General features: G+C 36.8%; 1 protein-coding gene across 1 annotated transcript in view; it reads left to right on the top strand.

Moving 5' to 3' along the window:
- Positions 1-15956, top strand: part of DNAH11 (dynein axonemal heavy chain 11) — a 373548-nt gene that overhangs the window by 137762 nt on the left and 219830 nt on the right. Inside the window, exons 31-35 of the mRNA XM_077996991.1 lie at positions 2635-2766; positions 4560-4720; positions 7969-8125; positions 8247-8392; positions 11618-11734. Of these exons, the coding sequence (XP_077853117.1) occupies positions 2635-2766; positions 4560-4720; positions 7969-8125; positions 8247-8392; positions 11618-11734 (713 nt within the window). The remainder of the gene's footprint in view (positions 1-2634; positions 2767-4559; positions 4721-7968; positions 8126-8246; positions 8393-11617; positions 11735-15956) is intronic.

The following is a 15956-nucleotide window of genomic DNA, read 5'->3' as shown; positions in this document are numbered from 1 at the left end:
TATGGAAAACATTATGAACATTCCTCAAAATATTAAAAATAGAACTACCATATGATCCAAAAATCTCACTTCTGGATATATAGGTAAAGGAAATAAAATCACTATTTTGACAAGATATGTGCACTCCCGTGTTCATTGCAGCTTTATTCACAATCACCAAGATGTGGAAAAAAACCCAAGTATTCATTGATAGATGGATAAAGAAAATGTGTAGACACTCATGCAAGCACCCATGCACATACACACACCGAGGAATATGATTTAGCCTTTACAAAGAAGGAATCCCACCATTTGTGACAACCTGGATGAATCTGAAGGTCGTTATTCTATGTAAAACAAGCTAAACACAGACAGACAAATACTGCATGATCTCACTTATAAGTGGATTTTTTAAAAAAGTCTAACACATAGTAACAGTAGAATGGTGGTTATCAGAGGATGTGGGGGAGGAAAACAGAAGATATTGGTCAAAGTGTACAAACTTGCAGTTATAGCATGAATAAGTTCTAGAGACCTAATGTAGCATATGGCAACTATAGTTAATAATAGTGTAGTGTACACTTGAAATTTGCTGAAACAGTAAATATCAAATATTCTCACTTAAAAGATATGTGAACTGATGGATATGTTGATTAGCTTCCTTGGGGTAATAGTTTCACAATATATACATATATCAAAATATCACATTGTATATCTTAAATTTATACAATTTTTATTTTTCAATCATACCTCAATAAAGCCAGAGGGTGGGGGAAATAGGACAAATGCTTATAAAGCTGTCGTGTATCCTGAGTGTCTAGGGGATATATAATAATATTTTTATTTCTTTAAGCCAGCTTTCCTTTGTGTTTGACTTTGAGTCTGTCCTGAATGCTTCTTGCACAGCTACAGTTTCTCAGACCTGAAGGGATGGGTAGGTCTTGTGGAGGCTGGAGAGGGTCTGTGTGATAAATCTGAAGTCAGACTGTTGGAATTTGAATTTCCCCTCCCTGGATTGGCAAATGTGGTTAATAGGCCTTTGACTCAATTTTCTCATCTGCAAAGTTCAGATAACAGATTGTCTTAAGATTAAGTGCAATGAGATCAGCAACGTGCTTAGTCAGTGCCTGGAACACTTCTGTGTTCTCATTTCATGGAAATTGCGCATGTTACGGTTGTCTCTTCCTGCCTTTCTTCTCCCTTCTTATTCCAGCTGTATGACTTTCTCCGGCCTCCAGCTGCACAGCAATCTCAGGGAAGTGTGCAGGCTTTTGCATTTTCCGGGGCGTGATAGTAGTACAATAGCGAACCTGTATTTGACAGTAGGCTACAAAGGGTTGAGTCTCTGGTGACCTGTCATATTCACTTACCGCCAGCTTTCTCAGGTGCTAGCAGTTTGTCATTGACTGTCCTTTTGCAGAGCTGAAGAGAAAAGGGGATGGTATTGTTTCACAGTATGATACCTGGAATAAGGCAGAAATACTGGTTTTGTAAATAAGGCTTGAGTAAGGGAGAAATCTTTTTGTGTAAATAACCATACTAACAAAATGACCACCTAAGACAGAATCTTTCAAACCTCTCTGACCACAATTCACCATAAGAAATATTTTCTATCAGATCCAAGTTCATATGTTTATGTAGGTAGTCAAAACAGAAATAAAACAGCATGAAACAATACATTCTCTTACTACCTGTAATGCTGTATTTTCTATTCCAGTCACTTCAATGAATTGTCATTCGTGGCATTCCATTTTACTCCTTTCCATTCTATGAAAAAAAGACCAGCAGTTTGAAAAATACTTATCTACGAGTACAACGGACCTAAACAAGAATAGGGATGTAAATACGAGTAAAGGAGGACATTCTTCAGCTCTACATTTTAAATATTTTTTCAGTAATCATCACTATCTTGTATTTTTAAAAACCAAAGCAAACACAAATTGTTAGGTGAATGCTTCTCTAAAGAAAAATAGAATTTGTCATTTAGCTCTTACTATGCTTTTTTAGTCTAATTTGGCCTTTTAAGATTTGTGGTCATTTCTGTTTCAACAATGTTATGGACCAGATTATCATTAGGGTAGAGGGTCAGTTCAGTGCAGCCAGGAAACCCTGTGTCTGCCCCGGCTTTGTCATTACTCACAGGTTCTCTTGTCCTTCATCTGTGTGAGGGGATAATAATATTGTCATTCCTATACCAAGGTTCTTTGAGGACCAGGTGGGGTAACACATTTGAAATTGTTTTGTGGCCAGGCGTGGTGGCTCATGCCTGTAATCCCAGCATTATGGGAGGCCGAGGTAGGCAGATCACTTGAGATCAAGAGTTTTGAGACGAGCCTGGCCAAAATGGTGAAATCCTGTCCCTACCAAAAATATAAAAATTAGCTGGGTGCGGTGGCGGGCACCTGCAATCCCAACTACTAGGGAAGCTGAGGCAGGAGAATTGCTTGAACCCAGGATGCAGAGGTTGCAGTGAGCTGAGATCGCGCCACTGCACTCCAGCCTGGGTGAGAGTGAGACTCCATCTCAAAAAAGAAAAAAAGAAAGGAAGAAATTGTTTTGCAAACTGAATCAGTCTTTACAAATATGAAGAATTTGGGGCTCTTAAATTTTATATTTGTAACCCTTCCCTCCTTTTTAAAAAATGATTCCTTCTAGATTTCTCAGCTGAATACACTGATTGCACTTTTGCTGGGAGAACTTCCACCTGGAGACAGACAGAAGATCATGACAATTTGTACCATAGATGTCCATGCCAGAGACGTGGTGGCAAAACTTATTTCTCAGAAGGCAAGTTGTTTGTAGAAATTTTATGTATTCATTATTGTTTCCTGAAAGTGATGTTTATTGCCAGAGTAGTTCCAAGAAAGTCATTGTTTTTTGAAAGTTTGTATGTTTTAATTAGTCCTGAAAGGTTGTGGTTTACTTGGGTGCATTTGATTTTGGTTAGCCAATATATTATCCTGATGAGACTTATTCCAAGTGATATCCCAAAAGGTTTTGCCAAGTTAGGAACATCAGATCATCAAAAAAATTTTATCACAACGGAAGAACCATGAGAAATCACTGTGTTCATCTCTCTGTGTGTGACCATCTTGGTCATTGGCCTGTGAGCCTCACCTCTGTGATTTACACAGCCAAAAGCAGTAAGATTATGTGTATGTAATTTAAACCATGTCTGTGTGCCTTTGATACATTTCCCCTTGAAGAAAGAGGTGTTGGTCATAATTCTAGGTTGTCACTTGGGTAATCCTTTGTCTCTTCCTTGAACAACTAGATTATTGTCTTGTAAGAAGTTATTTTCTAATTCTTTTGGTATACTAATAACCTTTCTTTTACATATCTTTAAAATGTCTGTGTGTCTTTAAGTGTTGGCAGTGTTTAACGTGAAAGGAGAATTTTGTCATCCTTCTTTCCAAAATGTATTCCTATTTACAAAAGTCAGGAATATGCTTGTCTACTGGGTTACGCTTGTTTGGTAGTACTAAAACAAGGCAATTCCTTTCACAATTTGAATGCCTGTATGTATTGTGAAATGTTTCTGTGGTTTTTCTGTTTCTTTTTCTCAATTTATTAAAAGCAAAGTGAATTTAAATTATTTGTATAAAGTGCAAGAAAATGCTTCTTCATGTAAACCATAAACATACATTAATATTCCTTGATCCAGCTTCAGGACCACTAGTGAGTGATATTCTTTAATTGCTAGTCCAAAACTTTTCCTTGCAAAACATCACTTACCATGTGTTCTCATTTTAATAATGAACTGTTGATAACTACTCCTTTAATATGGTCTTGTATCTTCTTATATATTTTATTCTGTTTTATAAGTCTGATGATTTGCAGTAGGATAAATTCTGATTTAAAATATGTCCTTTATTTTGTACTAAAAATACTTTTGTCTAATTCCCAACCATCTTATATACATGAATATGCAATGCTGAAACCTATGTAGTCATCAGACAAATTAGTATACAGTAATTTTGGTAAGTTCAACTGATTCTCAAGAAATCCAAGGGTCACATTTATCTTGAAAGAGACAGGGATTTTTAACTGGGAGATGAATAGTTAGGGTTGAGTAGATGGGAAAGAATAGCAATGAAAAATACTGTTATTTGATGTGATTAAAAATGAAGCAGAAAATCTCTGTACTAAAAGCAGATTGGTTTCAGAGTGAACTTGGTTGAAAGTGTAGTTTATTTATGCCTCTGCAATGCAGAAATTATGGATTATGTATCATTTAAATATGGATAGTGTATTTTTCCATCTGACTTCAGTGATATGAGTATAAAGTTACAAAATTTATCTAATCCCCTGGGGTGATTCATAAAAGGGGTAAAAAGCATTGCTTGAAGAAATTCATATTGTTTTATATAAAAGTTTAAAATGAAGATTTATTACATGCATATTTCTTATTAAGTATTTAACCATGTATGTGCCATTATAATTTGCAATAACATGCAAGAGATTTCCTGTTTGTGATAATTTTAGAAATAAAGTGTGAAGCAGTAGAGTTGATTAGATTAATAATTTGTTGCCCCCAAACTACCAGTGTCCTGTGTGTGATGATTATGCAATGCCTTTAGGTTGTCAGTCCCCAAACTTTTACATGGCTGTCTCAACTTCGTCACCGATGGGAGGATACCCAGAAACACTGCTTTGTTAATATTTGTGATGCCCAATTCCAGTACTTCTATGAATACTTAGGCAACAGTCCTCGACTGGTGATCACTCCTCTGACTGACAGGTAACAATTCTAAGTTTCCATCCAGATGGGAAAAACCAACCCAAAAAAGTCCCCTAGCTTGAGCAGAGATGTGTGAGAATAAAAAGGAAGGAATGAGAGGAAACCATGAACAAACAATGAACTATGCAAAAGTGGTATGTAAAGTAATAAATAATGTAAGGTAGTGAATGTTGACTTTAGGAAAAGGTGAAGAGAACTGAATTAGAGAAACAGAATTACAGAAGCTGCACAATGCACAAATGATGAAATCATGAGTGGATTAATATGGCTCAAGGAAACATTTTTGATTCTGCCCAGTTATCTACAACTAACATTCTGGTATCAGGATCTATCACCACCTCCCTCCATCCCCACAGGATTCCTTTATTGAAAGCGTAAAAATAACTAGGAATTGCCTGTGTTCAAATTAATATTTGAGGAATTGCATACAGTGAAAGGAAGGGAAGGGGAAGAACAAAGCATTCATTAAATGATTCAACAAGTACTTCTGAAGTACTCTGCTAAGTACTATTCCAGTGTTGAACAGACAGAGTTCCTGCTGTCACAGAGATTACTTTCTAGTAAGTGGGGATAAAGAGAAACAATGAACAAATAAATTAACTAATATAATTATTTTAGGCTGTAATATATGCTATGACAAAAATTTTTAAAAGGTCAATGTGTTTAAAATTATCTTGAAGGGAGAGCCTACTATTGTGGAGAGCTTGAGCTGGAACCTAAAAAATGAGGAACCAGTTGGTCAGGGATCCTGGGTCAGAAAGTTACAGGCAACAGCAAGGACAAAGTTTCCAAGGTGGGGAGACACGTGGCCAGTTCCAGGGATAGAAAGAAAGCCAGTGTGGCTCAAGTACTTCAAGGGGGCAAGAGGTTACTATTATTAATAGTTCATTTCCACTTGACTCCAAGTAAATACATACTTAGTCAGAATATTGCAGAGATAAGAATATGTCACATCGAGAGGAATTTCTTTGTTAGTATTCCAATCTCTGCTGACCTGTTTGATGGGAGACAGCACATTTAATCTTTGGCATTCATGAAGCAGAAATCACACCTCAAGGTCATAGCAGCAGGCCCAATTATCCACTATCACCGAAGTGTAGACAGTTTCAAATGTAAGTCTATAAAGCTGGTTTGCTATGGTAGTCCTGAGAGGCTGGTAGGATCCTCACACTACATTTGTGATTGTTCTTGCACATATTAATCTCATAATTGCAACATTTGTGTATTGTATAGTTTCTATAATTGTATCTAATTCAGTTCTAACTTGTCTCTGATAAAAAGTCAGCATTCACTGTCCTCATTAGTTAATTTATGCACTGCTCTCAGTGAGAGGGATTAAAATTGGAGCTTGACAGTGTCACTTGAGAATAGTCAAAACTGCAAATGTGAAGAGTCTACTGTATGCATCCCATTGTCAATAGAGAAGGAGGAAAGGGAGGCCCAGGGTATGGGAGAAAAAGGGAAGAGGCATTTTAAAGTTTATCGTTACGTGAGGCCTGATAGTTTATTAACTTCAAAATTAGAAGAATCACTATGTGGGTTTTTTGGGAGCTAAAAGGAAGATGAATTTTCCTTTTAATAGTGTGAATTGCATTGGATAAAATGATTCCATTTCCATTTCATTCTTTGAATTATTTACTAACTGTTTACATTGACAAAATGATGCCCTTCAAATTCTTCCATTATATTTCATTTGATGCTGACCATCCCTTTGTGAGGTAGGCAGGGGAGACAGTGTCTCCTTCTTCCATATGTGGGCAGGTTCAGAGACTTAAGTCTATGTATTGGCTAGGAGGATGCCAGTTAAGCTGCTGTTAGATATTCCAAACAAAACACAATGGCTGAAATAACACAGAAGCAGGTGTCTCACAATCCAGAGGTGAGTGGGGCAGCAGTACAGACTGGCAGGTCGTTGACATGCTAAACATGGTTTCCACATGTGTTTTAGCCAGTGAAAAGGGAAAAAAGAGAGTCCAGGTCAAATATCTCCAAGGACGTGTTCTAGGAATGGCACTAATCATTTCTGCACATATACTATTGGTTGGAGTTTGGTCACTTGGCAACTCCTGACTGGAAGGAAGGCAGGAAATGTAGCCTCTAAGCACTGGCTGCCATGTGCCTACCCAAAACTTGGAACCACTGGAGAAAATTACAAGGCGAAAATCTCTACTACAAAAAGTACCCTGATTCCTAGTCTGGGAGCCTTTTCACTCATTCATTGTAAGATACACTGAAACATGCAATGGATATCAAATGCAGAAACACTTTCTGTTTTCATAATTAATTGCTTCTATTTGCATAGTACTTTCAATTTTTTAAGGCATTTACCTTTGGCCTTCTGAATATTTTCCTACAATTAACCTCATTTAATGGAGGAGAAAACTGAGGTGTGTTGATGTCAAAAGACTTATTTAATATTAGCATCTGATGATTGGCAAAGGAGACATTAGTCTCTCGTCTCCTGACCTCTGTGTGTGTATCATTTCACTAGACCTGCTGTCTGTACTAAGAGAAAAACGATTTTATGCATCGGAGGAAACCCCAGATAAAGAATACAGCCATTTGATGTCCTTGCTATGTGTTTTGTCTTCTTTTATTAGATATTCTTGTTTCATGATTTTCTAAGAACCTCTGAGTCTTTGCTGCAAAAATAAGTATTATGGTAATCTAAGTGCATGTAGCAACACATTCCAAAGGAATTTCTAAAATATATTTAAATACAATAAACTGCCCTTTTATATTTGCTTTATATATTGAAATAGGGATATATTATTTGTATGCTATGTATTTATAGACATTACATATTTCTTAATGTGTTAAGTAGCAGTTTAATTCAGCCAATGTTTAATTCATTCATCATCTAAGACTTCTCTTCTACTTTTCCTTTATAAACAATAGTTTGAGATGTTGTCTGCCGTATTAATAGTATCTTTACCTAGAAATATCAGAAATTTAACAGCGGTACAAATCCAGTGTTATTGGTATTCAAATACACAGCTCTTAGGAAATGAGATCAATAAACAAAGAAATACATTCTTTTCTAGTATTTTTAGACAGCTAGCCCAAAAATAAATGTGATAGAAAATATTCTGATTCGTTATTGCCGTGAACAAATGAGAAGTAAATCAGTATTTGATGCTACTGTCACATTCTAGAGCTTCGTAAACTTTTTTCCTGATGTTTTGCCTCTGATGTTTTACAAAAATCTCATATTAGACTCTGATATTTGTGTTTTCTGTTGCTTAAAGGTGTTATATTACTTTAACTCAATCACTTCATCTAACCATGAGTGGGGCTCCTGCTGGCCCCGCGGGTACTGGGAAAACAGAGACCACCAAAGACCTAGGACGTGCCCTTGGCATGATGGTTTATGTATTCAACTGTTCAGAGCAAATGGACTACAAAGTAAGTTAGTAATAATGTGTAAAACTGTATTCTATAACGTTATTCCTGATTGGGAATTATTCAGTATAACAGCGTAAAAACCCCTTCTGTTAAATTCTGAGTGCCTCACATTATCATTTAGTCCATAGGAAATATCTATAAGGGATTGGTGCAGACAGGAGCTTGGGGCTGCTTTGATGAGTTCAACCGAATCTCCGTGGAAGTTCTGTCAGTGGTGGCAGTGCAGGTGAAAATGATTCATGATGCCATCAGAAACAGGAAAAAGAGGTGAGTGCCGTGTGGGTTGTCTCTTGTTACAAATAGAAAAGCATGGAGTCATGAAGGTAACCTCCCCTTCACTGTCTATTGCTAACCTCTCCCTGTCTCATGAAATAGATAAAGGAAGAGTCTGGTCGATTTGGGGGAATTATTTTGAATGGTCTCCCATTTTTATTAGTGGTTTCTAAGTGTTGAGTACAACCCATGTGTATTACATTACTTTAATCACTTAAAAAACAAACAACTTCTAGGATTGCCCAGACACAGTGACTGACACTTGTAATCCCAGCACTTTGGGAGTTTGAGGCGAGAGGATTGTTTGAGCCCAGAAGTTCAACACCAGTCTAGGCAATATAGCGAGACCTGGTGTCTACAAAATAAATAAATTTTAAAAATTAGCCAGGCATGGTAGCAAGTGCCTGTAGTCCCAGTTATTTTTGAGGCTGAGGCAAGAGGACTGCTTGAGCCCAGGAGGTCAGGGCTGCAGTGAGCTATGTTTGTGCCACTGAGCTCCAGCCTGGGAGACAGAGCAAGACTCTTTCTCCAAAATTCCAAAAGACTTCTAAGATGCTCATTCCATTGATCAGTTCTCAGTCCTCATCTTTCTTGACCTCTGGCAGCATCTGATGCAGTTGGTCATTCTCCACTGCGTGATACACTTTCTTCACGTGGGTTGAGGACAACACCTCTCCTACGTCTGTCTCCCCTCACAGCTGCTTCATTGCTGGTTTCTTCTCATCTATAAAATGGGGGAAAGAAGAGTACCTGCCTTATAGACTACTGTGATGATTAAATGCAAAGTACCTGGACAAATGCCTACCACATAGTAAGCACCATATCTATGTTTGCTATGATGTTTTATTGTTATTTCCTGGCCAATTCATGTTAGACATCACAGGCCCTTCTTTGGATTTATTTTCTTTATATTTTCTCCCCTTGTTGATTTCAACTAGTCCCAGGGCTTTAAAAAACTCTGTCAATGCTGCTGAGTACCAGATGCCCAGGCCTCCTTTCTCCTCATCTCTGGACTGACCTAAACAACTGCCTGGAGCATCACAAGACTCTACTGGAGGTCTCCCAGTCTTCTCATATTTAATATATCCAAAATCAAAATCTTAGTCCTTCCACTAACTCCTTCTTTGCTATTTGTCTCATCCCAATAGGTTATACCTTCATGTTCTTCCAGTAACTTGGGCCAAGACCTTTCAAATTATATTTGAAATCTAAATGCTTCTCAACACGATGCCACACTCCAAAAAAGCAAAACACAACTGGCACTTACCTTTGATGGCTTAATTTGAGAAATAAATTAATATAGCAGCACAAATCTGGTTCTCTTTTTAACATTTTTATCAACAGGGCAATCTTACTTATCTGGCCTACCTGTGCCCCCTTAGTTTTTAGAATATTTTTCTCAGCTAGCTATCTTGTCCATAGGAACATTTTCATTCTCCCAAGGATTATCTAGCTTCTTGGACTGTGTACCTGTTGTAGAAGTTTCCAGGTTATCAGTAGATATATTTGGATATTTCTGCCTTCTAGAAAATATCTCACTCAGCCCTTCTGCCACGTGGACCTTGGGCCCCAGTTTTACGTGTTCAGGTGTCTGTTTCCTGACCTGCCCCATCTCTAAGGCCGTGATAGAGAAGCTCAGTTCTTTCTTCTTAGATCTCCAGCTATATTTTATCTAGCTTTTAGTCAAAATCTTTTTATTTGCTGTAACCCAGATGTCATTTGAGGCCATCCTTTCTTATGGAGATTTATGTAACTGATCCATGTACTGATTTCTGAACATTGCCAAGAATACTCCTTGGTAGTCTCCTCTTGTCTGAATGTCTGTGGGTCTTCTCTCTTCATCTTATTTTAGCCCATATGCAGACAGCTCTGCTCCTTCTTATTTCATGAGCTTATTAAATTCTCTTTACACATGAAGATTTAAGAGATGGGACCATGCCTCGGTTACAAAGCCTTCTAGTGCCTTGCCAGCTCTACCCTCTGGAGGTCCACACCTTTGACCGTGGCTGTGTCTCCTGTGTACAGTGGGAGAGGAGGCAGTTATCCTGTGGCAAGAGCCACCTCTCTGTGTGTGAGCAGCCCTGTCAGCCTGTCTACCTTCCCTAGCCTGACATTCTGGGAAATGAAGTTTTCCCCATTTTTATCTTGACTATACAAAATCCACCTGCTCCTAATTACCTAGTATCTAAGACACTCTTAGTCCTAAAAACTGTGGTTTCTGTCTTCTCTCTTTCATGATGCAGACCGAGCTCCTTAACTGTTTCAGCCCTTCCCTCTCAGCAATGCAAGAGATCAGCCTTATATTTTGTCTCATTTACTCTCATTGGAAAGTTTCCTTCTACCTATCTCTCAATATGGCTCCCATAGCACATTACCATTCATTGCCCTGGCCAGCAACAACCCACTTGGGTCCTCGCAAATCTTTGTGAAAACCTTTCACTATTTCTCCAATGCAAATCTTTCACTGTTTCTCCAATGCCTTTAAGTGACAGTAATAGCATTAGTCATAGCTAACATCTCTTGAGTATTTTCCATGTTCTAGGCATTGTACTTTTACCCGTTTATATTTATAATCCCTTTAAATCCTTGCATAATCCAATAAGGTGGGTAATATGATTATTATTTTTAGTAGATGAGGGAATTGGAACATAGGATAATCAACTTGCCTAAAGTGATATGGCTGGTATCTGAATACTCACAGTCTGGCTCCAGAGCTATTGTACCTCTTAGTGATATTTAATGGATTTTTCTTGAGTCAGTGGAAGGTATGGAGGGAAAGAGGAAGAGAGAGAAGTTGAAGAAATAGACAAAATTTAAGACTGAATAGGACGTCCCTTTCTCCTCTTAGTTTGGGCATTCTCTGTCTATGCAGCATCCCATTCAAGGAATTGCAGCCCATGTTGAAGGTAAAAATGACATCACCTTCCATTAAATGTTAAAATAATCAAGTCTTTATTTTTATATTCTAGGATTCTAAGGCTATGCTAAAATAAAAAAAGAATACTTCCCATTTTTATAATTCCTCTGGGAAAAGGGAGGGTATTTTTAATAAATATGCTTCAAAACATATTCAAAATATGTATGCTTATGAATTTTAAAGAAAATTACACAGAATAAACAGCTTCCTAATAATTTGCATTTTGCAGTGGTTTGCATTTGTCAATGTGCATTCATATTCAATGAACACATTTAATTTCATCAACATTCTTTTTATGGTAGATTTGTATTTCTTGGGGAAGCTATCGCACTGAAGCCATCAGTTGGAATATTTATTACTATGAACCCGGGTTATGCTGGTCGAACCGAATTACCGGAAAATCTCAAAGCTCTTTTCAGGCAAGTGTTATGCTTTGTGGCTTAGCATCTGGTGCACTCATGCCACCTAATGTTGTTGTTCTGCACTGTTAAGTGATTTGCTTTCGCTTGAAAATTCCTAAGGAAAACCCTGTATTATTTCTTTGGGCTCCTTTTACAGATAGAACTTTCACCACGATAAATTAATCCTTTTGAATTATAAAACCAGGACTCAAAATCAGTATTTAAAAGTTACGTGGTATATTTGCATATTTACTGTTAGCTATTTTGTAATGTATATTTTTATTATAAACATAATTTTCATAAATTATGAACTATTTGGAAAATATAGAAAAGAATAAAGAAAAAATTACATCACCATCCAGAAATAATGATTGTTATGTTTTCTAGCCTCTTTTATAATTTACATTTTGTGGGATTAAGATATTATGGTAGGCACGATTTTTCCTTAGTTCTCTTCATTTAATATTTTGGCATACATATTTTAGCGTATTATTAAAAAACCTTTAGAAATGCCTCGTTCATAAATGTCTTAACCATTCACTGTTGTCTGTCACGTAGGGTTTCTCGTTTCCTTTTTCTTATTATAATGAAGTAGCAGACTGTAAACTTCTATTCACATGAAAAATTACTCTTATTTCAGAATAGATTTCTAAATGTAGAATTACTTAAGTGAATGATTAAAATCTCTATTGATGACCTGCTTTTCAAAAGTACTCTGCCAATGCGCTTAGCAGGAGTCTATAAGAGAACACGTATTACTACATCTAGTATCAGTTATGATTCATTTATAATTTAAGTCAACTTCATTCAGGTATCATTTTTTTTGGTTCAGTTTTCCAGAAAACTCTGTATTACAATTTTACAGAATTGAAATATGGTTTATGTTTTATTAGAGAATGAGAGATCAGGTTTAGAGATAAAATTATAAAGTTTATCACCATACCAGGTGATAGTAAAAACATTCAGGTATAATTTAATACAATCAAGTGTACAGTTGGTGAAAGCATAACCACAATCAAAGTACAGAATATTTTCACACCCCCAGAAATTCTCTTCTGCCTCTTTGAAGTGAGCCTGCCATACCAATGATGTACTTTCTGTGATTATAGATTAAATTTGTCATTCCTAGAGTTCATGTAAATGAAAGCAGACAATATGTACTTATTTGCATCTGGCTTCTTTGAGCATTGTGATTTTGAGATTTATCCAAGTTGTTGAGCGTATCAGTAGTTTGCCCCTCTTTCTCACTGATTAGTATTCTATTATATAGACCTACTGCAATTTGTTGATCCATTCACTAGTTGATGGACACTTGGGCTGTTTCCAGTTTGGGGCTATTATGAATAAAGCGGCTATGAACATTCATGTGCAATCTTTATATGAACATGTATTTTTATTTATTTGGGACAGATATCTATGGCTGGAATTGCTAGTCTACATGGCAAATGTATGTTTTACTTATAAGAATCTGCCAGTCTGGTTTCCAAAGCGATTTTACAAGTTTACACCCTCACCATCAATGTATGAGAATTTCTTGTCAAAAATTGATATTGTCAGCCTTTTTTATTTTTAGCCAATCTAATAGATAGGTAGTAGTGTGTCATCATAGGTTTAGTTTGCATTTCCATGATGGCTAATGATGTTGAGCCTCTTTTACATACTTGTTGTCTATTGCTATACCATCTTTTGTGAAATGCTGTATTCTGCATACAGTTCCTTTGTTAGATACATACATTGCAAATAGTTTTTCTCTCAGTTTGTGGCTTGCCTTTTCATTTTCTTGTGTCCAGCAAAGATAGAAGTTTTAAATGTGATGAAATACAATTTATCAATTTGTTTTTGTTTTTAATATCATATTCGAGAAAATGTGCTTAGCCCAAGCTTGCAAAATTTTTTAACTATGTTTTATTTTATAAGCTTTGTTGTTTTATAGTTTTCATATGGGTTTTCTCCTTTATTCAATGTGCTGAACTATATTGATTGATTTTCAAAGGCTAAACAGTCCTTCAGTGTTGCATTCCAGAGATAAGCTCCATTTGGTCAGGAAGTATTTTATTAATAGGTACTGCTAGATTCAATATGACACTCTTTTGTTAAGAAATTTTTAAAAATCTATGCCATGAGGGATATTGTTCTACAGTGTACTTGTAAAATGTTTTTCTGGCTTTGGCATCAGAGTAGTGCTGACATCATGAAATAAGTTGGCAAGTGTTTTCTTCTCCATCTTCTTAAGAGTTTGTGTAGAATTGCTGTTATTTAATCCTGAAGTATTTGATTGAATTAATCAGTTAGGCCATTTGGACCTAGAGATTTTTATTGGAATCTTTTTAATAATGAATTTAGTTTCTTTAATAGACATAGGGTTTTTCTGATTTTTAATTTTTTCTTGATTTGATTTTGGTAATTTAAATCTTTTAAGGAACTTATTGGTGTTATCTAGTTGAATCTATTGGCACACATTCGTTCATTGTATTAGTCCATTCTCACATTGCTATAAGTAACTACCTGCGAATGGGTAATTTATGAAGAAAAGACGTTTAATTGACTCAAAGTTCCAGAGGCTGTACAGAAAGCATGGCTAGGAGGCCTCAAGAAACTTACACTGATGGCAGAAGGCTAAGGGGAAGCAAGCATGTCTTACAAGGTGGAGCAGGAGAGAAAGAGAACATGTGTGAGGTGGGGAAGTGCCATGCACTTTCAGCCCACATATCTCATGAGAACTTACTCACCATCATGAAAACCACCATTCATGAAGCATGGGGAAAATCTGCTCCCATGATCCAATCACCTTCCACCCTCCCCCAACATTGAACTGCAATTCAACATGAGATTTGGGTGGGGACACACGACCAAAGCATATCATTTTAATATTCCCTTATTATTATTTTTTAATTTTTACTTTTATTATACTTTAAGTTCTGGGACACATGTGCAGAATGTGCAGGTTTGTTACATAGGTATACACGTGCAATGGTGGTTTGCTGCACCCCTCAACCCATCATCTAGGTTTTAAGCCGCCCATGCATTAGGTATTTGTCCTAATGATCTCCCTTCTCTTGCCCCCCACCCCCTGACAGGCCCTGGTGTGTGATGTTCCCCTCCCTGTGTCCATGTGTTCTCGGTGTTCAACTCCCACTTATGAGTGAGAACATGTGGAGTTTGGTTTTCTGTTCTTGTGTTAGTTTGCTGAGAATGATGGTTTCCAGCTTCATCCATGTCCCTGTAAAAGACATGAACTCATTCCTTTTTATGGCTTCTTAGTATTCCATGGTGTGTATGTGCCACGTTTTCTTTATCCAGTTTATCACTGATGAACATTTGGGTTGGTTCCAAGTCTTTGCTATTGTAAATAGTACTACAGGAAACATACACATGCATGTGTCTTTATAGTAGAATGATTTATAATCCCTTGGGTATATGCCCAGTAATGGGATTGCTAGGTCAAATGGTATTTCTGGTTGTAGATCCTTGAGGAATTGCCACACTGTCTTCCACAATGGTTGAACTAATTTACACTCCCACCAACAGTTTAAAGGCATTCCTATTTCTCCACATTCTTGCCAGCATCTGTTGTTTCCCGACTTTTTAATGATTGTCATTTTAACTGGCGTGAGATGGTATCTCATTGTGGTTTTGATTTCCATTTGATGACCAGTGAAGATGAACTTTTTTCCATAAGTTTGAACTCCCATTCACAATTGCTACAAAGAGAATAAAATACCTAGGAATACAACTTACAAGGGATGTGAAGGACCTCTTCAAGGAGAACTACAAACCACTGCTCAAGGAAATAAGAGAGGACACAAACAAATAGAAAAACATTCCATGCTCATGGATGGGAAGAATCAATATCTTGAAAATGGCCATACTGCTCAAAGTAATTTATAGATTCAATGCTATTCCCATCAAACTATAATTGACTTTCTTCACAGAATTAGAAAAAACTACTTTAAATTTCACATGGACCCAAAAAAGAGCCTGTATAGCCAAGACAATTCTAAGCAAAAAGAATAAAACTGGAGGCATCACGCTACCTGACTTCAAACTGTACTTCAAGGCTACAGTAACCAAAACAGCATGGTACTGGTACCACAACAGATATATAGACCAATAAAACAGAACAGAGGTCTCAGAAATAATGCCACACATCTACAACCATCTGATCTTTGACAAACCTGACAAAAGCAATGGGGAAAGGATTCCCTATTTAACAAATGGTGCTGGTAAAACTGGCTATTCA

This window comes from Macaca mulatta, chromosome 3, assembly GCF_049350105.2.
Source record: "Macaca mulatta isolate MMU2019108-1 chromosome 3, T2T-MMU8v2.0, whole genome shotgun sequence".
Taxonomy (NCBI): domain Eukaryota; kingdom Metazoa; phylum Chordata; class Mammalia; order Primates; family Cercopithecidae; genus Macaca; species Macaca mulatta.
This window is presented reverse-complemented; position numbering and strand designations above follow the sequence as displayed.